Source organism: Schistocerca piceifrons, chromosome X (assembly GCF_021461385.2).
Source record: "Schistocerca piceifrons isolate TAMUIC-IGC-003096 chromosome X, iqSchPice1.1, whole genome shotgun sequence".
Lineage (NCBI taxonomy): Eukaryota > Metazoa > Arthropoda > Insecta > Orthoptera > Acrididae > Schistocerca > Schistocerca piceifrons.
Window position 1 is genome coordinate 96038631 of NC_060149.1, and position 25384 is coordinate 96064014.

The 25384-nt window shown below is 37.5% G+C and overlaps 1 protein-coding gene across 1 annotated transcript in view; it reads left to right on the plus strand.

The window, feature by feature from the left end:
• The window catches only part of LOC124721117 (CTTNBP2 N-terminal-like protein), a 220521-nt gene that overhangs the window by 56490 nt on the left and 138647 nt on the right, over nucleotides 1-25384 (plus strand). Inside the window, 3 exon segments of the mRNA XM_047245933.1 lie at nucleotides 8486-8587; nucleotides 15231-15470; nucleotides 23077-23181. Coding sequence (XP_047101889.1) covers nucleotides 8486-8587; nucleotides 15231-15470; nucleotides 23077-23181 — 447 coding nt within the window.

A 25384-nucleotide genomic window follows, 5' to 3' on the forward strand; every position in this document is an offset into this window, starting at 1 on the left:
CAGTCTATACTCTGCCCATTTTGATAAAGCACGCAGGTTGGTATTGAGGTTCTCGATAACAGTCTTCATCTTTGTTAGTATTGCACTTAGACACAATTGGAAGTCGTCTGTGTGTATATAGTATTTGCAGTACGGCCAAACTGATGACACATCATTGACAGACAATGAAAAGAAAAAAATCAAAGAATGGAAACTCCAGGTTGGAATATTATAGAACCTAATACTGAACCCTGGGGAACATGTGATACTATCTGCCTCCATTGTGACTTCATGGTGCTGGACATGACACAGTGTGGTGAGACATTAGGTATGAACAAAATCAGTGCACTGCACTTGCCAAGAAATTTAGACTGTTAAGTTTAGCAAGTAAGTCTAAGAAGCATGTGATAGTTGCCTCTTGTGCATTCATGGCAAGCTTGAGGCCATCTCATACCTTTATTAAGGCAGATAATGTGCTGCAATGTTTGCAGAAACCTGATTAGTATTCTTCTAGTAGACTGTTCGTAGTTACATAGTTTATTAGCTGGTCATGGACTTGTGGACTAAATATTCTAAGGCCTTGACAGCACAGGAAGAATGCAAATAGGTCGTTAATGAGAGGGTGCTGTGGAATGTCTTTTTTAGGCGGTGACTTAACTAGGCCCAGTTTCCAGATCTCAGGGAAAATACTTGTGGTTAAGTAGTGGTTGGAGATACTTGTTACAGTGGGCAAGTAGCGGGTCGTAATAACGTTCATTATTTGGATTGTGGTGCCATCATGTCAAGTAGATGCTTATCTGATAGGTATGATGGCTTTTTGGATGGTATTGCAAGTAACATGCTTTAGGTGGAATTTTTTTGTGGCCACAGTCATTTACCTTCATAAAGTAATCAATGAGTCTCTGTTCTGTTTGTCGTTCAACTGTGATTGTAGGTGACATGAAGTACTGGTTCAGTTCTTCAGCTGGGACAGTGGGATCAGCGGCAGCTTTTACCTTTACCAAGACCATGCAGGTTTTTCCATAGGACACGTGGTCTATTTCTGTTGTTGCTTAATGTATGGGATGCCTGAGTGTAGCATTTCTTGTGGCTTGACTGACTCTGTTCTGCTTCTGCTTGTAAGCAATATGATTTTCAAGCATAGGGCATAGTTTGTATGCCCAATGTGCAGCATCTCTGCGATATTTGAGCCATTTTAGTTCTTCAGTTAGCCAAGGTGCAGGTGTCCTTACTTTTCCAGTGTTTAGGGGAGCATATTTGTCATATAGTTAAGTAAGCTTGTTAGTAAATCCATAAAGTTTTTCATTTATGTCCAAGGAGGGAATAGAACACATCCCCCAAATTATTGGCAATAATTTTGCCAAAAAACAGAAGTGTATCACCTGCTACAAATGGCTGTAACCCATGGGCCAGTGTCATTTTTGTCAGTTCTCAAATATACTTAAAATGAAATAATACTCATGAGATATACAAGGTGTTGGTGATTATAGAAGTATAGGGAAGATTCACAGCTGATACTTGTTATGATTTTGCTTCAGAAATCACAAGAGCACTTAATGCTACATTGGAAAATGTAATGACACGACTTCTGTAATGTTGTCTGTCTCTCAAATGTTCCAGATTGAACACATATTTACTCTTTGCCTTATGGCTTTGTCAGAAACTAAAAGACAGATTGATTATGTTTGGAATGTACATTTTCAGACACTATTGTAGTCCGATAAAAGCCATAACATCATTAGTCTCCATGTTGGTCTATTGAATTGTGGAATATCGGTGTCTGTGTAATGGCTGTTTCATTACAAACGGCACCTGTGACTCCATGGAGGAACAATTATAGCTTACTTGCATGACAAATTTAAATGTTCATTGACTCTGTACTTATGTTTTAATTTAATACACCAGTGAGGCAAAACATTGTGACCACTGCCCACTGCGAGTCTGAATGCCTCCTGGCGATGTTGCGAGCACATGCTACAGTAAGGAAAGCATATAAGCAGAAGAGAGACAAATTGGTACTAATGATAGTGAAGATACGAGCAGCAAATGCAGAAACCTGTTGCTGTAAGCGGTTTTGACAAAGGGCACATTGTTATTGCCCTACAGCTGGAAACGAGAATCTCTAAAATGGTGAAGCTTGGCATACTGCTGTCATGAGCACCTATGGAAAGTGATTGAAGTATGGTGAAACAACAAGTAGGCCATGTGGTATTGAACGACATGTGTCTTCACAAAATGTAGAGGTCAAAGGATCACCCATTGTGTAATCCAGGAGAGGCAGCAATCTGTGGCAGATGTGATGACAGAGTACAATGATGGTGCAGACACAAGTGTTTCAGAGCACACTGTTCAAATGTCATTGTTAAACACTGAGCACCACATCACACAGCCCCTATGTGTTACTGTATAGATCCAATGACATCATCAGTTATGATTGCAGTGGGCATAGCATCACTGAGGTTTTACCGTGGATCAATAAAAACGTTTCGCCTGTTGAATGAATCACACTTCTTGTTACACCAGGTCAATGGTTGGGTCCTTACACGGCGTTATCCAGGTGAATGGCTGCATGAAACCTGCGCCACACCACAGATGCAGGTCATTTAGGGCAGAATTATGCTATGGAGTGCAGTGAGTTGGGTGTCCATGGGATCTGTGGCGGTAATCAGAGACAGCATGACAGTGTTGAACTATGTGAACATTATTGCAGACTATCTGCTTTGCTTCATGCTTGAAGTCTCCTCCTACGGCAATGAAATCTTCCAGCAGGATAAATTTCCATGTTGCATGGTCAGAATTGTGCTACAGTCGTTTGAGGGGCATTATAGTGAACTCAAATTGATGTTTTGGTCAGCAGGTGGGCCTGATCTGTACCCACAGGAACACACGTCAGGTGCCAGCTGTGTGCTTATAAACCACCATCCTGTAATTTATAGGAATTTTTTGACTTGTGCATAGATGTCTGGTGCCACATACTTCTGGAATCCTGTCGAGGACTTGGTAGAATTCATGCCAAGCAGAATCTCTGTTGTACTGTGTTTGAGAAGTGGAGCAACATGCTATTAAACACATGGTCATAATTTTTTGGCTCATCAGCGTAGGTGCTTAAAGCAATTTGGAAGACGTGGTTATGTTTATCTTGTTAACAACAGCAATATGTGGTAATATCTTATGAATCTCATATAGATCTCAGTTCAAGACACTTTGGATAATAACATTACATGACTAGTGAAATGCCACACATTTTGCATAAAGTATTACATTACACTGTGTTTGGCCAGCAGTAATATTTGATATTGCCACACTTATATTTGTGAAACCAAGTCACTGTTTTGTGAAATTGCAGGGATAGGGTCTATGTGTTGTGATACTAAATCAAAGAGGTACTTGAATATGTTATTCAGATCTAGATTCCAAGCAGCTTCTCTTAGTCAGAGGCACTTGACACTGGTGGCTGTAAAATTCTGCCGAACCAGTTATGTGACATTATCTCATACATGGTTCAGTCTGTAGCATGTCTGATAAGTGAACAGGCTACGGGAGAATTGGTTATCTGATGTAGGCCCTACTGTGTAAAAGGCATGGTGTTTATGGCAGATAACTATTACCGGTCATTGTCTAGCTGCAATATAGTGCCAGAATTATTTATTTCACTGGTGTTCTGGGAAGTAATATAGTAAGAGAAAGTCACAGGCTGCCCAAAATGTTCAAGGATTTTTCCCATGTCAGCAGAGGTCTCATTCTGTATGTACTTCCTGTTCAAAAGACACCTATTAAATATACAGGGTGTCCATAAAGTCCTTTTACAACTTCAAAATTTTATTACAACGGCAGTTGTTGAAATATTTTAACAACATTTCTTTTATTGTAATCAGTGTTTATAAAATTTTTTTTGACAGTGTTTAATAGACCTCTATATGGATGCCTTTAGTTGCATGAAGCACATCAAAACTGTACTTAATTTCTTGCCATGTTCACTGTAGCATAGCGTCATTAATGGTGGCAATGGCATTATGAATCATTTGCTTCAAGTCAGCAATGTCCCGTATCTGTGTTTGATACATGATATCTTGTACATACCCCCCGTAAAAAAAAAAGTCAAAGGGTGTGATATCTGGCGAACAAGGAATTGGCCCATCCCTCGCAATCCATCTGCCTGGAAATGTTTCATTGAGGAACTGATGAACATGCAGTCCCCAGTGTGGTGGTGCACCATCTTGCTGGAATTTTCCAGTGGTGCTACATATTCGGTCAGAAGGTTGAGGTAAACATCTACAGTAATTATTGACCCGCTGAAGAAAAATGGACCAATTATTCGGTTGCATACGATTCCAGACCACACATTCACGTTTGGACTATTCTGGTGAAGCTCCCTAGTCACATGGAGAGTGTTCAGATCCCCCGACTCGCACATTGTGTCTGTTTAATGTCACAGAAACATGAAAAGTTGCCTTGTCACTGAAACAAATTCTTGAGGAATGCTTTATCCTCCGAAAGGTGTTCCAGCATGTTGAGTGCAATCTCTGTCTTTTTTGGCTTGTCATTTGGCTCAAGTATCTGCAATAGTTGCACTTTGTAAGCATACAACTGTAAGTTCTTGTGGAGGACCTTATGCACAGTTGAACATGGTAGTTGCAACTGTCTGGCAGCAGTGGGGATTGACTTCATAGGTGAACGAGTGAAGACGTTTAAAACGCAATCTATGTTTTCCTCAGATGATCTTGGTCACCCGCTCCTCCCTTTATCCAACACTGTCCCTATCTTCATAAATTTTTTGTCATGTGCGGATTGAAGGGTTCAATGGTGGATCTCTTCCATACTTCGTTCTGAAGTTTCGTTGAGTCTGAACATCCGATTTTGTCTCAATAAACCAGGACACACATTGTGCCTTCTCTTGAGGAGTTGCCATTTTATAGAGGTTGAGTTCCTTCCATTAACAGAGTATCTGAAACACAAAATTTTAGTATATATAAAAACTTTAGTAAACAGTGATTACAATAAAAGAAATTTTGTTAAAATATTTCAACCACTGCTGTTGCAATAAAATTTTGAAGTTGTAAAGAGACTTTATGGACACCCTGTGTATGAGGGTTGCCAGTTAATGAATTATCCTGTGAATGCTATACCAGTGCTTTACAGCACCTGGACACCAATACTTTACAGGCTTGTATTGGGGCAGTTTGGTAAGTAATATACAAATATATGCCACACGTACTTTGATTCCATACCATGATGTATATAGGGGATGTGATTGTAGTACTCTAAATGTCAATTATTTATTTGTGTCACAGTGCTCATTTATAAATTCATTACTTTTATGAATGTGTTTACATCTTATCATTTTTTGTATCATACACTGTATTTCACTGTCCAGTTTGTTTATAATGCATTCTTTTATGAGAGAAAATTGTGTGGCTATTCTATAAACACAATATGGAGAATTGGCTTGCCTACAGAATATGTATGGTTTGACTTTGATGAGAAAATTATGCAGTGCAGTTGAATATTTCATGTAGTCTGAAGGAGGATTAAAATTTTGAGGTTAATTGTTCACTGCCTTTAGGTTTGTATTATCTAAAGTAACATTTCAGATCAGTTTAGTTTTTGCTTAGTGTGTAATTCAGTTAATAAGAGAGGCATAAGTGAAACAATCCTTTTATAAATAAGAGGACAAGATTTAATTTCATGTGTATAGCAAACTGTTCATGAACCATAAAGTTTGCAAAATAGGTTTACATTATTTCTGTGCCAGCCATCAGCAGTGTTCATCTCCTTGTGATGTTGTGTGGAAATGGGTTTTGGGGGGTGGAATGCTAAGAGTAATTAATTTAGTTTGTCACATTATCAGCTTCTAGCACTTTCTAATGTCTTTCAGGCAGTTCTGTGTTTGTTGTTGTTATATCGTGAGCAAAGGGCTCACAACAGCAAGTTAAAAATTAGGGTCCAGGTCAACCATTTAGATTAGATTTACTTTCATTCCAATTGATCCGTAGTGAGGAGGTCCTCCAGGATGTGGAACATGTCAGAAAAACAACAATACACGACAAATATTTACAACTAAAACAAGTAAGCTAATGTACCATTCCACAGGTCCCAAGTGGAATGATCGTCATTTTTTAATGAACACTAAGAGTCATTTTACAAATACTAATGCACTGAATTTAAAATAAAGTTTTTTATTTATTTATAAGGTAATAAACATGTAATACAACTACTGTAATACTTATTTACAATGAACACATTACTGCACTGACATGGTGCAGAAGTTAGATTATACTTACACACACACACACACACACACAACACACACACACACACACACACACACACACACACACACACATTTTCAATGAACACATTACTGCACTGAAATTGTGCAGAAGTTATGTTGTACTTATATACAAATCAGTTGGCTTTACTAAGAAATTCATCAATGGAGTAGAAGGAGTTGGCCACCAATAAATCCTTTAGGCTTCTCTTAAACTGAATTTCATTGGTTGTTAAGCTTTTTATGGCTGCTGGCAAGTTATTGAAAATGTGTGTTCCTGAATAATGCACACCTTTTTGTACAAGACTAAGTGACTTTAAATCCTTGTGAAGATTATTCTTATTTCTAGTATTGATTCCATGAATTGAGCTGTTGGTTTGAAAAAGTGATATATTTTTAATGACGAATTTCATTAAGGAATAAATATATTGGGAAGCAGTAGTTAGTATCCCTAGTTCCCTAAACAGGCTTCTGCAGGATGTTCTTGAGTTCACACCACATATAACTCTTACTGCACGTTTTTGTGCCCGGAAAACTTTAGCTTGGCTTGATGAATTACCCCAAAAAATAATCCCATATGACATTATGGAATGAAAGTAAACATAGTATGCCAGCTTTTTCATTTTTATATCCTCTATGTCTGACAAAATTTGCATTGCAAACAGAGATTTGTTAAGACGCTTCAGCAGTTCTGTGGTGTGCTCCTCCCAGTTGAATTTATTATCAAGCTGTAATCACAAGAATTTAGCACTGTCCACTTCTTCTATCTTCTTGTCATCATATGTTAGACATATACTCTTGGGACACCCCTTACAAGTTCTGAACTGCATGTAGTGTGTTTTTTCAAAGTTTAGTGAGAAAGAATTGGCTAGGAACCAGTGATTAATGTCCACAAATATTTTATTGGCTGATCTTTCTAAGACTGCACTTGATTTGCTATTTATTGCAATGTTTGTATCATCGGCAAACAAAACAAACTTGGCATTGGTAATGTTACTGATGAAAGGTCATTGATATACACAAGAAAAAGTAAGGGCCCCAATGGAATTTTGTTTCAGGTATGTTGCTTCATGATGCACAATAAGAAGTTAAATATTGACTTAAACTGTATTTTAGGTTTCTGTGTGCAGCTTTTTAAAGTAATTACATTGTGTCTGTTTCTATTAAATGGACAAAGTAGCCGTCACGTTACCATGATGGATAAATGAAGTTCAGCACAAAGCAGTTTTTCAGAATGTATCCCCTCCTCCCCCTTTTGTTTAACAGTTTCGAAATGGCTCCTTTATTTGCAACAGTTAAGAAATGAGCTGCTGAATTCAATGTGGTTGTACTTTTATTGAAGATAATCCATGTGAAAGTGTCTCAAAATTGCAACCACAGATGAAAAAATTGGGGATGTGCAAGATTGGTTGATCAGCAGGGAACAGACATGAAACAGCCCATGCCATAGGCATTTCAGATGCCAGAGTGCTGCACATTTTATGAAATAATTAATGATGAGATAGCTTTGTGTAAAATGGGTGCTGTATTTGTTGAATGCTGACTGAAAACAAACTTGAGGAGGAATGCTTGGACATTTTAAGAAAGAACACAACTGATTTTATGCTCAAATGTGTTACTACGGAGAAAATGTGGATTCATGACTCTGTCAGATATAGGGCGTTGGATGGAAACTGATGGAGAAATCTCTTTAATGTACTGGAACAGATGTCAAGAGTTTTGTGGGATACAAAAGGTCTTATTGATTACTTTGCAAAGGGTAAAACAATAAGTGGTGGATTTTGCCACCTCTTATCTCATCTATTTCCAGTTCTAAAGAAATTTGTGGTTGGAAAAGTTTTGATGTCGGTGAAAAGACTATAGCAATTGCAAATGTGTATTTTGCAAACTTTTTCGGAATCACAATTCAGGTATGGAATCTACTCACTGGAATAGAATTTGTGCAAAGTTCACATACTGAAATGGGCATATATTGAAAGTGAGTGAGTACTTTTTTCATGATAGTTATTTTGATTCACAATTTGTGCCTTAAATCAGTTTAGTTGAATTGTAGAACCATGCATGAGTATATTTTTCATAAATTTTTTTTTTTAAAGATATAGCCTGAGAAGTATTCACAGCTCTCTTGTAAAGAAAGAGTTGTTTGGGGGAACTCCTGGATTTTTATATATCTGTTACTTTTTTGTTGTTGTGCATTGTTCATTATAAACATGGGCAACCCCTTTTTTTTTGTTTCAGAGAAATCCAAAGATGGAACTCAGCAAGACTGATCTTCTCAAACTTCTTAGTTATTTAGAAGGCGAACTTCAAGCACGAGATATTGTCATCGCTACCTTGAAGGTACTAATATACAGTGTCATAGCTATGTGAAATATTGCATGCAGTTCAATACTATGTATTGCAAAACATACTGTTTTGACATTATCTCTCTAACATTAATATGGGATGTGGTTTTTAAAAAATTTGTTGTTAGCCTATATATGTTGAAATAGACAATTTTACATTTCAAGTTCTACATCATATCTAATAGTTTACCATGTTAATGCTTGAAATTTGCTTTATAAGTGTCAAATTGATGTGGACTTGGAACTGGTAATGCTATACACACTCGTACATATGTAAGTTTTTGCATTCACTCTAATAGTTTGAGGAACACACAATATTGAATTTTTTGTTTCCTTCAGATAGCTTAATTTTTTTCAGGAAGTGGTGAGTTTGAACAGTACATGGGGATGAGGATATTTACTATGTACATTCAAATTCCTTAACACTATGAAAGCACTAATCATCTAATGGTGCAGTCTTGTAAATTCTATGTTTAGATCATTTCTATTTATAGTTTCATGCGAATGAATGGCTGGTCCACAAGGTAATGTATTTATATATTTTTATGGAAATAAGATCTGTTTCAGTATAAAAGGGAAGGTACAGTCAAGATGTTTAGCTCTTGAAAGTGCTCTTGATGTGATTCTCAGCTTGTGATTCCTGTAATTGCTCTTCTAGCTTACTCCTGCTGCATGAATACTGAGTGCCAGGAGAATTACCCCACAGTTTTATTGCATATTGTAGATTTGACTAAAAAAAGGCATAGTTGTTGTTTACTAACAAACATTTTTAATTTGCTTAACAGAAAGACTACTCTGGGTAGATTGTTACATAACTGTTCTGTGTGGCTGTTCAAAGTCAATTTGGGATCCAGGTGGATTCTGAGAAGTCTAACAGAGTTGGAATCATTTACTTTTTCATTTAGCTTGTGCAGGAAGAAGTACATAGTTTGTCTTGCTATTGTTTAGGAGAAGTTTGTTATTGTGGAGCCATACGGCAAACTTTTCAAGCATTGCTTTTGTTTTGTTTTTTTCCTCACCTCCTCCAAGTTGTTATCCACAGTAATTACAGTAGTGTCATCACCATATGTTACAGCCTTATGAGGCAAGAAAGTAGGCAGGTCATTCATGTTCACCAGGAAAAGGAAGGGTCTAAGTACTAAACGTTGTGGTTAACCTCTAACAAATGGTAGGGCATTTGATTGACAGTTATTTACCATAAACACATTAGTTCTGCTATTCAAGTATGATTTAATTAAGCCAGTTCATTATTCTTGATACCATAGCACTCAAGCTAATTTATAAATATTCCATGCAGCACAGTATCAAATGCTTTACTTAGATCTAGTAGTAAGGCACAAGTTGAGCAAGTTTCCTCAAAATTGTCAAGAATATCAGTGACAAGTGTTTCTACTGCATTTACTGTTCATGAACCAGGCCTAAAACCAAAGAGTAAAGAGGAAGACAAGATTGTGAGCCTCAAAATAACTGTTAAGTTGCAAGTTAATACGACATTCTATTACTTTGGATATTATTGGTATGAGCAATATTGGATGATAACTATAACCTTCAGTCCTGTTTTTGTCCCATTTCTTATAAATTGGGATAACAGCAGTAACCTTCAGGACCTTGGAAAATTTCCATGTCTGAAAAGTATTATTGACCAGAAAGGTAAGAGGGGTAACAATAATATCAATTGTTTGTTTAAAGATGGTGTGTGAGAAGCTGTAGAGATTTTCACTGTAGGTTTGTGATAAATTTGAATACTTTTTGGCAGGTATCCAGTTTCCATTTAAAAGACAAGTTATTTAGGTCAGGTATGCTGTTAAGATTACTTCCAGAAGGTCCCATCATCTGGTGTAGAGGTAGCAGGAGCTTAGCATTTAGTGCTGTTAACAAAGAATTTATTTAATAATTCTGGCAACATAGGAGTTTTTTGTCTGTTTTTGTGTTTCCATGCTATTTTATTATATTCCAGGTAGTTTTACTTTGTTTCTGGAATTTTCAATAAAAGCACCACTGGCTCTCTACTTTGCTGTCTGTATTTCTTTGTACCTGTCCTACAATTCTAGGTTACCAGTTTTAGCCATTTTATGTAGGACAGTGACAGCGTTTCTCAAGTTACGTAATTCGGTTGTAAACCAGTTGTTCTGCCTTTTTCGTTTTATGCACCATTTGTTTTCACCTTTGTAATTACTTGTGGGTAGCAGCTTTGAACTAAGCTTGTTTGTATATTAATAAATAAATTAATTAAAAGTGGTGTTCTTGTCACAAGTATATACTCAATCCCACATGATAATTTTTGCTGTATCTATGGAACAGCTTTATAACAATTTCATCTTCTTAATGTGAGTGGGTTGTTTAGGAGGATAGTTTTCACAGTTGACCATCAGCCATAGACTGTGGTGGTCAGATAATAATATACTCCATACTGATATTCAACTTTCATCAAATTGGAGATTGTTATCCAGACATGCATCTAATTAGGTTGGCTTGTCATTCACGCAGTAAAAGTTGTTGTATCTTAGCAGGTTTTGAAAGTGGGTGACAGTTGGTGTTTTATGTGTGATGTCAATATTCACATCACCAATGTATGTTATTGTGTGGTGCCTGTATTTTACTAGCATTATAGTCTCAATTTGATCAATAAACAGATTCATATTGGAGGTTGGGATGTGATAAATAGAGAGAAGCACTAACTTTGGTTTATAAAATAATAATGCAACAGTTTCAAAAAGTTATTCCATGCAAAAATTGATCAACTTTTTGTGTTACAAAGTCAGTGTTAAAGTTTTTGTTTGCAAAAATAGCAACTCCTCCATGTCTACTTTTGCGTCTACAGTACACTCTAGTTAATTGAAATCCTTCTGCAATATACAGAGCAGTCTCAGCATGTGTTTGTTTACACAAAAAATCATGGCATGGGTTTGAGTTTAGGAATACATATATATTGTTTCTGATTGATTGCACATTTAGATGCATAATTAAAGCTCTGTTGTCAGCAATGACAGGTAGAGAGTGTAATGCTTCGGTATTTACAGTTTTGGTTGCACTGGGGTATGATAGTCCATAAAAAAATCTTCACTACAGTTACTCACATACGTGCTTTTGGTGCAATGAACAAGGGGCTGTTGATGTGACTGTATCTGCAGTTCTGGCTGGTCCACTGCTGTTGTTTTCTGTTGAAATGGCTGCTGCTGATGATTCAGTAATGGGTTTTACACATTGTTCGTACCACGCCAGTTCCCTGACTGTTTGTAGGAGCTTACTTTCAGTTGCTTCACTTGTCAACTTTCCAAACATGCATTTTCCTTTACTATTCAAGTGAAGTCCATGACTGATAAAACATGCTGTATGCTGACATGTATTGATTTGACATTACTGGACACTTTATATGTTGGTAGCTTATTAACATATAAAATAGTTTTCAATGAGTATCCACTGCAAAATGTTACGTGTCACTTCTCTCTAAACCATACATTGCAGTTATCTGCTGTTTTGAAGTGTTTAAGAAGTTTTGGGTATTTGATCATTGCACAACATAACTATTAATTTTGTTATATAACTTTAAATGATAAATAGTGAGGTTTCATGTTCAGTCTGTTGACCTAAACATTCACTGTCAATGTACATACCAAAAGATTTTGGCCAGTAAAAATTTATTGCTTTTTTTCTGTTTTCTTGTAAACCATATTCCATACAGTCAACAGGATTACAGACACTCTACGTACCATTCTTTGTTTAAAAGTTAAGAAATATGAACAATTTGTGCCATTGTGTATGTGACTTAATTTTTAAGTTGTGGCTAATGTTTGTGCAGTCTCTTGCATAACTGTGTAGATATGAAATAATCGGTCAGTATATTCATCGTACTATGCTTAGTTACAAAGAGAGGAACCAAATTTTATGACCCATTTCTGAGTATTGTGTGAGTGTTTGGGATCCCCACCAGGTCAGATTCAAGGAAGATGGTGAAACAAATCTGAAGCATGCTACTAGGTGTGTTACTGCGTTACCAGTAGATTAGCTCTACACACGAGTGTTTTGGAGATACTTCGCGAATTGAAACGGGAATCCCTGGAGCGGAGAGAACATTCTTTCTGTGAAACACCATTAAGAAATTTAGAGGACAAGTAATTGCAGCTGACTGCAGAATGAGTCTACATACTTTTCGTGTAAGGCCTGTGAAGACAAGATAAGTGAAATTAGGACTTTTACAGAGGCATGTAGATAGTTGTTTTTTCCTCGCTCCATTTTTGATTGTGTTAGGAAAGTGGAATAGTAGTGTTACATGGTACCCTCTGCTATACACCATATGGTGGCTTGTGAAATATGCATGTAGGTGTAGATGAGTGTAGTTCACAAGTTAACAATGGGTTTGTAATGTGTACAAGTTGGATTCTTGTTGTAGCTACACTTTTAAAAATAATGTACCAGTGTCCTGTTTGGTTACTCTCCCATACAATTCAACACCCATTAACGTCATCATTGTCTTGTGAAGTAAAGATTACAAAATTTTGTTTGGGAATGATTATTTCTGATAAAATGTGTGCATTGTAAAGATATGATTCATAATTTTCAGTATAATACACATTTTACTTAGCTTCTTGGGCTTCTAAAAACAAATTTCTTTATTTCAAAACTATACATGTGTACAACAGGCAGTTGCCATTTCACATTGATCTGTTTTGACATTCTACATTTTATGTGAATTTATGGTTTCACATGATCTGAGTAATTTTCAGTCCTTTTAAGATTTCCATTTTTTTGGTGCCACCAATTTCTCCAAATTCATTCTTGTGTTCTGATGCACTGGAGGAGTGATTTGTGTTTTAGCTTCTTAAAATGAAATACAAAGCAAGGTGGAGCAGTCGTAAGACACTGGACTGGATTCTCATGCAGGAGGACAACAGTTCTAATTGCCATCCAGATTTAGGTTTTTTGGGGGGTTGCTAAGATGGCTTAAGGCAAATGCTGTAATGATTATTTTGAGAAGTATATAGGTAACTTCCATCCTAGTCATTCCCCAGTTAGAGCTTATGCTCTATCTGTAATGACCTCACCATAAATGGATCATCTCATGCTTTCCTCTGTTCCTGTTGTGAAGTTCTTAAATTTAACTGTAGCAAATATAAATCGCTCGTGTGACATAATTGTAGTAGTTGATAAAAGTTTTGCCTGTTCTTTACAGATTTCTTTTCCAAAACTCAAAATGTCTAATGACTTTGACACTTTCGTAACAAGAGGAATGAGTTGGTGCAAAAGTCTCTTTAGTGCCATAAATCAGAATATGTGATAAGTCATGTATGACTGTGGTTACAAAGTAATAATATTAATTTAATATGTGGTTAATGGTTTCTGCTGCGTGCTGGACTTTTCTTCAGGCAGTGTTAGGCCGAATTTCAAAACTCAGGCTATACTTTTGTTTTCAAGACTTCTGGAAGTTTAAAAATGTGTCCTTACTTACAGCTGTATTTTCTATTTACTCTCAAGTTTTTCGATCAGATCCTTGAGACTCTCATTGTTATAACAGCAAGTTCAATCCAGTTAAGTACTCAGTGTGTTTGAAATATCTGTACATATTAATAAAAATAAAATTACAAATCCAAAATACCTTTGTAGTGGCTGTTATAAGCAGTGGGGCATTACTTAGGACTTCTTTAATTCTTTACTATTGGAGTTTCATTAATACTATGAAATTTTGTAAGAGTTTGTTAAATTTATTTTTACACACAAATGCTTTTAAAATGACATGGACTGAAACCCTGTACTTACTGATTGTAGTTACTGGAATAACTTTTCATTTGCCCTGGCTTTACAAAAGTTGACGATCACAATGTTTAAATAATTTTACATTGGATTGATGCTCTGTAGGACTTAGCAACTGTGTAATCTTTCTTCTTCTTCTTCTTCTTCTTCGTTTTGCCTCTCAGACTGTGGGTATTGCTTGTTTACATATTTTTAATCTTCATAGTAAATTTTGTAATTTGGTTACTGGTACCACACTATTTTGTAATCAATATTAACACCATCAGTAGTTTGCAAACTAAATATTGCAAATGCTGTTCTGTTTGTTTAGTTGTATTTCTCAATTTCTCTGGCTGAATTTCATTTGGTAGTAGCACAGTTTGTTAAAAAACGATGGGGGTGCTTGTGTTAATGGCTGGGGGGGACTCAGTCATACTTCACATCCAGTTGTATCTTCATTACATGTGCCTCATTGATCAGCCAATAATATGCATTGACAGGGATATATGGTAAATGGGAGGTACAGTTTAGTAGTTTAAAGCAACTGATTCTTTACTTACAAGGGTGGTATCTATTTACTGTGAATACTGGTCAGTGTTGTTATCCAGTTAGTATATCACTTATTGTTAAATAAAACAAATAAATAGAAAAACTTCTTAAAATTTTTACTTTTTAGTCAGCAGCATACTTAAACAATGACAAAGAGTTAATGTCAACACATTGGAACTGCACTGTGCACGTTTCGGATAAGATTACTCTCATGTGCTCAGATTCATTAACTCCATTTAAAGCTATTAGTTGCTGTTCAGGAATTTGCACATGTCTTTACTTACAGTAAGTCAGCTGAATATAGTAGTTTCTTGAAGATGGGGTGATAGTTTTTCTTATGCATGTTTGTAATTTTGTTTCAGTCTGAGAAATTGAAGCAGCTGTTAAATCAGGGGCGATACAGAGTGATGCCTGCTAATGATCCAGTAGCAGCTCTACAGCGAGATAGCTTTGCAGCAGCAGAACCTAGAGTTGATGAGGCAGAAATTCGGGCCATTGCAAACCAGCAAATGGCAACATTGGACAACTTGATTTTACAACATCGTCGAGCTCAGATAAAACTTGGTCGTATTTTGAAAGAAGCAGAGGAGAGGCATCGCAAGGTGAATGATTCTCTCTTCACCTTCTCCTTAGTATTTCATACAATTAAAATCTCTCAGTCCATATAGGCCTAATGAAACATTTGGCTATGAATTTAATTTAAATATTGTTAGATTTTTTGTTATAAGATGGAATACTATCTGCACAATTTTGCAGCTTTTGTGTTAGAAGATTATAGCATGGACGGCATTGATACATGATGGACGAATATAACACAAGGGAGCAGAAATGTCAGAAGTGTAACACAAAGTGCCCCAGCCATGGCTTGCCTATTATTTTTACCATATATTGGAGTTAAGATGTGCTGATACATGTATAATGTAAGCCGACCTGCCAGAATTAAGAGATTATGTAAATATCTCAGTATTTTCATTGTAACTTGAGTTTTATTTCGTACACCACAGAATTAAACTGACTATTATTCAGAACACCTTGTGAACTTAAGGAATATGGGCGCTCTTTTTCAAATACATTGCACGTTCTGTGTCTGTAATCTTACTTGCCAATTGGCTGCTTGCGAACGGCTGTTGACATACGCGATAGAGCCCTGCAGTCCCATCACACGTCGTGGTGTAAGCACTACAAACATTGCTGGATGTACCCTCATATGGTAAGAGTTGAAAACATGTAATGGACCCAGAAACATTGTAGAGCATGATTGTTTTGTCAGTGCAGATGTTACGGTGTGGGGAAGCATAATGTTGCATCGGGATACGGACCTCCAAATCTTTGAACATGGCATGCTCACTGCTCATTGTTATTGTGACACTGGATTCCTTCCTCATGTGCGCCTTCCCTGGGGTGCAATCAGCCCTGACTTCATTTTTTGGATTACAATGTGTGGGCACATCAAACAGTGCAGGTGGAACAGCTCTCGGAATGAAGGGATCTTCGACAAGTGAACCAGCCCGTGTGTTCCCTCGACTGAAACCCCACCGCTAATGTGTGGGATGCGTTAGAGAGACATATTGCAGCATGCCTACATGCACCAATGACCATCCAACAGTTTTAAACCACACCTTGTGGCCAGCATGGGAGCATGTTGCAGAGAATGCAATGTCATCTGTGGTGATCACACACCCTGTTAAAGACCATTTTCTCACTGTGTGCATTTCGTGTGCAGGAGACCACCATAAATCACAGTTACTTTTGTGTTATTATTGTGTGTGAATAGAAGTGTAATTATTGGTCATCTCACTGAATATTTGTTTCAGTTACCTTCTGTACTATACTCCAACAGTTCTGTCTATGTATGGCCCAAATTCCATCAAGCTGTGTTACCTGACAGTGACACATCTTGTGAAAGCTCTATTCCTCCTTAATTTTGCACACCAGTGCATTGTAAATCCCAGGCCCAAGCTTACGATATTTACAAAAACTTTAATTTTTGAATATGAAAAAATTAAGGAAAAGTAATGTTATATGAAAAATACATACATGTATTTCTTGTTTTCTTTATTTGGGGTGTAGTGTCTGTTACAGCTGTTCATGGATTAAAGGTTAGAACCAAATAGTCCAAACTATCTGTGGAACTGTTTGCCATAACTTGAAAGGAAAAAAATAAAAGCTGAACCAATTTTTTTTAATGTGAAGGAAAACATTTGTTTGCGGGGTCTGAATATGAGTAAGGACCAAGAAGAATGAGAGCCATATAGGACAGCCGAGATAAAAAAAAAAATCTGTTCACACAGATTGAGATAAGATATGAAACAAAGCACTGAAGATGACATTAACTGTTATACATTGATGAACAAATTTGACACCAGAAAAAATCAGTTGGGGTTCTGAATGGCAAGGAAGACAACAGGATTGAGAAAATTGATTATCAATTGAAACCTGTGCTAAATGAAGTTGTGTTTTAATGTTTGTTTGGTGGAACAGACCAGCAGACCGCTTAGATTTCTTGAAAGAATAGTAATTTATACTAATAATAATAATAATAATAATAATAATAATAATAATAATAATAATAATAATAATAATAATAATAATAATAATTCCCGTGGAGGCCCGGGAAAAGAATAGCCCTCCGGTATGTTCTGCCAGTCGAAAAAGGCGACGAAAAGAACAAACCACTAATAGGGCTAACCCCCCTTTTAGTGTGATTAGTTGGTTCAGGACAGAACTAAAGAAGCCTCGGACAAGCGCCATCATGGTCGGGGACGACGCTTGAACCCTATGCCCACCCACAATGGTAACGACACTGCTAGCCAGCTGGAAAATAATTCAAATCCAAATAGAGGTGTTTTGCAGGATATGCTTCCTGCAACCACCCTAGAAGGAAAACAAAGACAGAGGATGAGATGGTCAGATGAAGTTAATCGACACCTCACGTTCTGTTATTACCAAGCAACAAACCTAGGAACCAACACAACTGGATACAGATCACAAGTATACACAACATTTATTACCAGATACCCAGAATTAAAATTTTTAACAGAACAATGACTAGCTGATCAGATCCGTGTAATAATCAAAAATAACAGGATACCCCAGTCAGAATTAGAAAACATCAAACAACAAGTACAGGAACAAAATAATGTGCAATCAGAAGAAGAAGAAAATACAGTAATGGACTCAAACATCCCAGAGCAAACAAACAAAGAACAACACGCATCAATTAAACAGTCAGAGGTTAAACAGTCAGAGGAAAACGAAATCTTAAGACAGCCACCAGAACAAGCACAAATAGAACACGAAGTGACACACATGTTAGATTTAGAAGAAAAATTTCAGCTGACATATATAGAATACAAAGACACAAATACAGACATTAGACCATTCTTGCATAGAACGCCAAATAACCCACAAGTCGAAACAACAATAAAAACTATCAACACAATCATACACAACAAAATAAATGAAAACACAACTATGGAAGAGTTACAACTACTGGTTTATATAGGAGCACTCACTACACTAAATATACACACTATGCAGAGATCAAAACCAACCAACACACAGAAGAAACCCACAAAACCAACATGGCAACACAGGCTACAGATCAGAATAGAAAAACTGAGAAAAGACATCGGACACCTAACACAATTTATAAGAAATGAAATGTCAGAAAAAAAACGAAAAAGGTTAGGTAAAATCTCACAACAAGAAGCGATAGAGCAATTGGATGAAAAGAAGCAGATATTACAAGCATTGGCCAAACGACTTAGAAGATACAAAAAAAGTGAAAATAGAAGGAAACAAAACCAAACATTCAACACAAACCAAAAGAAATTTTACCAGACAATAGATAACACACACATTAAAATAGACAATCCACCAAACATAACAGACATGGAACACCTCTGGAACAACATATGGTCAAACCCGTTACAACATAACAGGCACGCACGGTGGATACAAGCAGAAACAGATATGTACAAGATGATACCACAAATGCCTGAAGTGATAATTTTGCAACATGAAGTCACCCAAGCAATTAATTCTACTCACAATTGGAAAGCCCCTGGAAAAGATAAAATAGCAAATTTCTGGCTAAAGAAGTTCACCTCAACACATTCACATCTAACTAAATTATTTAACAGTTACATTGCAGACCCATACACATTCCCTGATACACTTACACATGGAATAACTTATCTGAAACCTAAAGATCAAGCAGACACAGCAAACCCAGCTAAATATCGCCCCATAACATGCCTACCAACAATATACAAAATATTAACTTCAGTCATTACACAGAAATTAATGACACATACAACACAGAACAAAATTATAAATGAAGAACAAAAAGGCTGTTGCAAAGGAGCACGAGGATGTAAAGAGCAACTGTTAATAGATGGAGAGGTGACATATCAAGCTAAAACTAAACAAAGGTCGGTACACTACGCATACATTGATTACCAAAAAGCTTTTGATAGTGTACCCCACTCATGGTTACTACAAATATTGGAAATATACAAAGTAGATCCTAAATTGATACAGTTCCTAAACATAGTAATGAAAAATTGGAAAACCACACTTAATATCCAAACAAATTCAAATAATATCACATCACAGGCAATACAGATTAAGCGTGGAATATACCAAGGAGACTCATTCAGTCCTTTCTGGTTTTGCCTTGCTCTGAACCCACTATCCAACATGCTAAATAAAACAAATTATGGATACAATATTACTGGAACAACAAAATCACACATCTGCTATACATGGATGATCTAAAACTACTGGCAGCAACAAATCAACAACTCAACCAATTACTAAAGATAACAGAAGTATTCAGCAATGATATAAATATGGCTTTTGGAACAGACAAATGTAAGAAAAATAGCATAGTCAAGGGAAAACACACTAAACAAGAAGATTACGTATTGGATAACCACAGCGACTGCATAGAAGCGATGGAAAAAACAGATGCCTATAAATATCTAGGATACAGACAAAAAATAGGAAGAGATAATACAAATATTAAAGAAGAACTAAAAGAAAAATATAGACAAAGACTAACAAATATACTGAAAACAGAATTGACAGCAAGAAACAAGACAAAAGCTATAAATACTTATGCTATACCAATATTGACCTACTCATTTGGAGTAGTGAAATGGAGTAACACAGACCTAGAAGCACTCAATACACTTACACGATCACAATGCCACAAATATACACTCCTGGAAATGGAAAAAAGAACACATTGACACCGGTGTGTCAGACCCACCATACTTGCTCCGGACACTGCGAGAGGGCTGTACAAGCAATGATCACACGCACGGCACAGCGGACACACCAGGAACCGCGGTGTTGGCCGTCGAATGGCGCTAGCTGCGCAGCATTTTTGCACCGCCGCCGTCAGTGTCAGCCAGTTTGCCGTGGCATACGGAGCTCCATCGCAGTCTTTAACACTGGTAGCATGCCGCGACAGCGTGGACGTGAACCGTATGTGCAGTTGACGGACTTTGAGCGAGGGCGTATAGTGGGCATGCGGGAGGCCGGGTGGACGTACCGCCGAATTGCTCAACACGTGGGGTGTGAGGTCTCCACAGTACATCGATGTTGTCGCCAGTGGTCGGCGGAAGGTGCACATGCCCGTCGACCTGGGACCGGACCGCAGCGACGCACGGATGCACGCCAAGACCGTAGGGTCCTACGCAGTGCCGTAGGGGACCGCACCGCCACTTCCCAGCAAATTAGGGACACTGTTGCTCCTGGGGTATCGGCGAGGACCATTCGCAACCGTCTCCATGAAGCTGGGCTACGGTCCCGCACACCGTTAGGCCGTCTTCCGCTCACGCCCCAACATCGTGCAGCCCGCCTCTAGTGATGTCGCGACAGGTGTGAATGGAGGGACGAATGGAGACGTGTCGTCTTCAGCGATGAGAGTCGCTTCTGCCTTGGTGCCAATGATGGTCGTATGCGTGTTTGGCGCCGTGCAGGTGAGCGCCACAATCAGGACTGCATACGACCGAGGCACACAGGGCCAACACCCGGCATCATGGTGTGGGGAGCAATCTCCTACACTGGCCGTACACCACTGGTGATCGTCGAGGGGACACTGAATAGTGCACGGTACATCCAAACCGTCATCGAACCCATCGTTCTACCATTCCTAGACCGGCAAGGGAACTTGCTGTTCCAACAGGACAATGCACATCCGCATGTATCCCGTGCCACCCAACGTGTTCTAGAAGGTGTAAGTCAACTACCCTGGCCAGCAAGATCTCCGGATCTGTCCCCCATTGAGCATGTTTGGGACTGGATGAAGCGTCGTCTCACGCGGTCTGCACGTCCAGCACGAACGCTGGTCCAACTGAGGTGCCAGGTGGAAATGGCATGGCAAGCCGTTCCACAGGACTACATCCAGCATCTCTACGATCGTCTCCATGGGAGAATAGCAGCCTGCATTGCTGCGAAAGGTGGATATACACTGTACTAGTGGCGACATTGTGCATGCTCTGTTGCCTGTGTCTATGTGCCTGTGGTTCTGTCAGTGTGATCATGTGATGTATCTGACCCCAGGAATGTGTCAATAAAGTTTCCCCTTCCTGGGACAATGAATTCACGGTGTTCTTATTTCAATTTCCAGGAGTGTAGAATACATCACATACATTCAGCAACTGAAAGATTCACATTAAGCAGAAAGGAAGGAGGAAGGGGATTTATCGACATAAAAAACCTACATTATGCACAGGCAGACAATTTAAGAAAATTCTTTATAGAACGAGCAGAAACTAGCAAAATACACAAAGCAATCACTCATATAAATACATCGGCTACACCACTGCAATTTCATAACCACTTCTACAACCCTTTAGATCACATAACATCAACAGATACAAAGAAAGTAAATTGGAAAAAGAAAACACTACATGGCAAGCACCCGTATCATCTAACACAGCCACACATCGATCAAGACGCATCCAACACATGGCTAAGAAATGGCAATATATACAGTGAGATGGAAGGATTCATGATTGCAATACAGTATCAAACAATAAACACCAGATATTACAGCAAGCATATTATTAAAGGTCCCAATACCACAACAGATAAATGCAGACTTTGCAAACAACAAATAGAAACAGTAGATCACATCACAAGTGGATGGACAATACTAGCAAATACAGAATATCCCAGAAGACATGACAATGTAGCAAAAATAATACATCAACAGCTTGCCTTACAACATAAACTTATAAAACAACATGTTCCCACATACAAGTATGCACCACAAAATGTACTGGAAAACGATGAATACAAATTATACTGGAACAGAACCATTATAACAGATAAAACAACACCACATAACAAACCCGACATCATACTCACCAATAAAAAGAAGAAATTAACACAACTAATCAAAATATCCATACCCAATACAACAAATATACAAAAGAAAACAGGAGAAAAAATTGAAAAATACATCCAACTGGCTGAGGAAGTCAAGGACATGTGGCATCAGGATAAAGTTGACATTATACCAATTATACTATCAACTACAGGAGTCATACCACACAATATCCACCAGTACATCAATGCAATACAGCTACATCCAAATTTATACATACAACTACAGAAATCTGTAATTATTGACACTTGTTCAATTACCCGAAAGTTCCTAAATGCAATATAACATATACCGTACAGTTAAAAGGAAGTCACGCTTGATCAAGGTCCGCGTCACCTTCCATTTTTAACCAGACATAACGCCTGAGACAAGAAAGAAATAATAATAATAATAATATTATAATATTTGCTGATAAATTATGTGGTGTTTGTATCTAAATACGTTTCTGTCTACTGCATGCTAGAAGACCCATAATATTCTCTCTGCTTTCTAGATTGTAATGCTTCTCATTTTAATTTTCTTTCTTAGATAGTTTTTGTAGATTTCTACACAATGCAATGAATATTTAAGAATTAAGTTATCAAGATTTGGGAAAGAACAGTATGCGGAATGAAACTAACTGTATAATATGAAACACCAGCTAAATTTTCTACTGGTACATAATGATATTATTCAAAAAATCACCGGCCAAGGTGGCTGTTTAAAAGTAAATGCTGGATTTTACATTACTGCATAAGCTAAATCAATTTTATTTAAACATTTTGAATAAGCTTCTATTTATGTTTTATGTAATGATGTTACAGGTAGTTCAAGAACTAGATGAAGAAAAGAGAAAACATGAGCATGATACAGCTCAGGGTGATGATATTACATATGGGTTGGAAAAGGAACGTATGAGACTGAAACAGGTATGTGCTGAGACAGTTTCTACATGTATAATGGACCCTTATTTTAATAGTATTGTAACACACAGGTTTTAAGAATCACAGTTACAACATTGAAATAACGAAATGGGTAACAATTTCCTTAGATAAAAAAATGTAGCAGCAGTTTATGGAAGTTTATGAAAGTAATAACTGTTGTAAATTTGAAACGATAGTGTACATTACGTGGAGCAAAAATCCAGCGTGTTGAGTTTGTAACAAGACCTGGCACAAGATTCTATCAGTAACATCAAATGTTTCCTGAGAGTTACGTTATGTCCTCATTTCAGCTCTAAAATGACGTATAATGGAAAACATGGTACAAACGCAGAGTTGTATCAGTGTACTCATCGTAAATATATTTGTCCACTACATGATATTTTGAGGCAAAATATAGCAAAGTATTTTTAGTATTAGGTTTTTACACATTTTCTCTGTTCTTTCCTCTGCTCTGGCACTTCTGATGCAGGACAAATCCTGCCTCCTACTATATTGCCCCCTCTCTCCTCCCCCTCCACACCACCTATGTCACGTCTTTCCTATGTCTTGCAGTAGCTTGCTGTCACCTGCAAATGAAGATGTGGGAGATGGTAAATTGTTCTCTTTCAGTTTTTATCAAACAAATTTGTATGTGTGGAAATTTTGATCCATTCACATTTTAACCTAAATATACTGCAAATGACATACTGTCCTCTGTTTCCAATATGGAGTGAGTTTTAGGGTTGCTTCATTCAATGTGATGTTATTTTGGCAGCTACACTTAAAGATTTTGTAGGTCAGAAGCCTAAAAGCACTGAGAATCGTGAATTTTTGTGGGAATTGTCCATTTGGATGAAGCCAACTACATTTGTTACATTTCTGCATGTCTCACTCAGCCAGGCAACCCAACTAAAAATCACAGATGTTGTTTACTAAAAGGGAAGTAGACTGGCCACAGAGGCACATATTACGAGCCTTCACTGAAGCTGGTAAACAGCCACATGATGGCAAGTCTTGAAGTTGAGTCATGGATACTGCCATTTGATACCACTGCTTGTTCTCCACTAGAGTGAAACTACGTAGATAAATTATGGGACAGAAGCCATTTGGGATACGTGCTAAGCGGATCACTGGGTGCAAGCGATATCATTGTTTTTCTGTTTTTCTTGGCACTGATTTGTCAGAAGGTCCAGAAATAATTTAGATTTCTTGGGATGTGGAATTAACTGTGTGCTGCACTACAGTGTTAACTGTGTTTCATAACATTTTAGCTGAGCTCTGCAACTTTGTTAAAATTTATATAGCGAATTTAAGAAAAAGTCTTCCTTGTATAATACGATATTGCAGTGTGTGTGTTGTTGAGAAGTATGATGCAGTGTTCCTTCGGGCATGCATGAATATCCCAAGGAATAGGCAGTGCAGTGACTACAGCCATTATGAAATACATGAAATGCGTTCACAGCTGCAAATATGGACAACCAGCAGCTGTATAATGGAATGATGGCAATGAAGATTTGTGCTAGACCAGTACTCAGACCAGGATTTCCCATGAGGCTATCCAAGCATGACTCACAACCAGATCATCAACTATGTGTCTACAACCTATACTTGTACATCCATTATGTATATTTCTGTATAGGGATACATTGTAATAGTCACCTGCCCGGTGTTAGCTGTTTGGAAAATTGCATCATACAAGACAAGTACAGCAATATTGCATTTATCTGCCAACACTGGCAAGTGACTTTGTATTAAAATTTCTCCTCTTTATGGAAATATATATAATAGCTGTATGACTGTAGGTTGTAGAAGACACACAGATGAAGACATGTGGAAGTTTGGGTCTGGCCGTGAGTCATGCTCAGATAGCCTAATGGTAAGGTGACCACTCACGATAAGTGCGAAATCCAGGTTTGAGTCCTGGTTTGACACAAACTTTCGTTGTCATCATTCCGTTATATACCTGATGGTTGTCCACATTCACAACATTTCATCCTTGTGTGATGTTACAAGCTATAATTATTCTATAGTGCTTTATTCATGGTAAAGGTTTCCATAAATAATGAGGCCAGTGTTCAACAAACTTTGCTGTTTATTGGATCTATTCAGTAATAAGCACATTGGTGTATGAAAACTAACAGTTATAGATTACATGAACACAGTTCTTATAGAGAATTCAGACTGCAAATATGACAGGCTTTCACCAGAC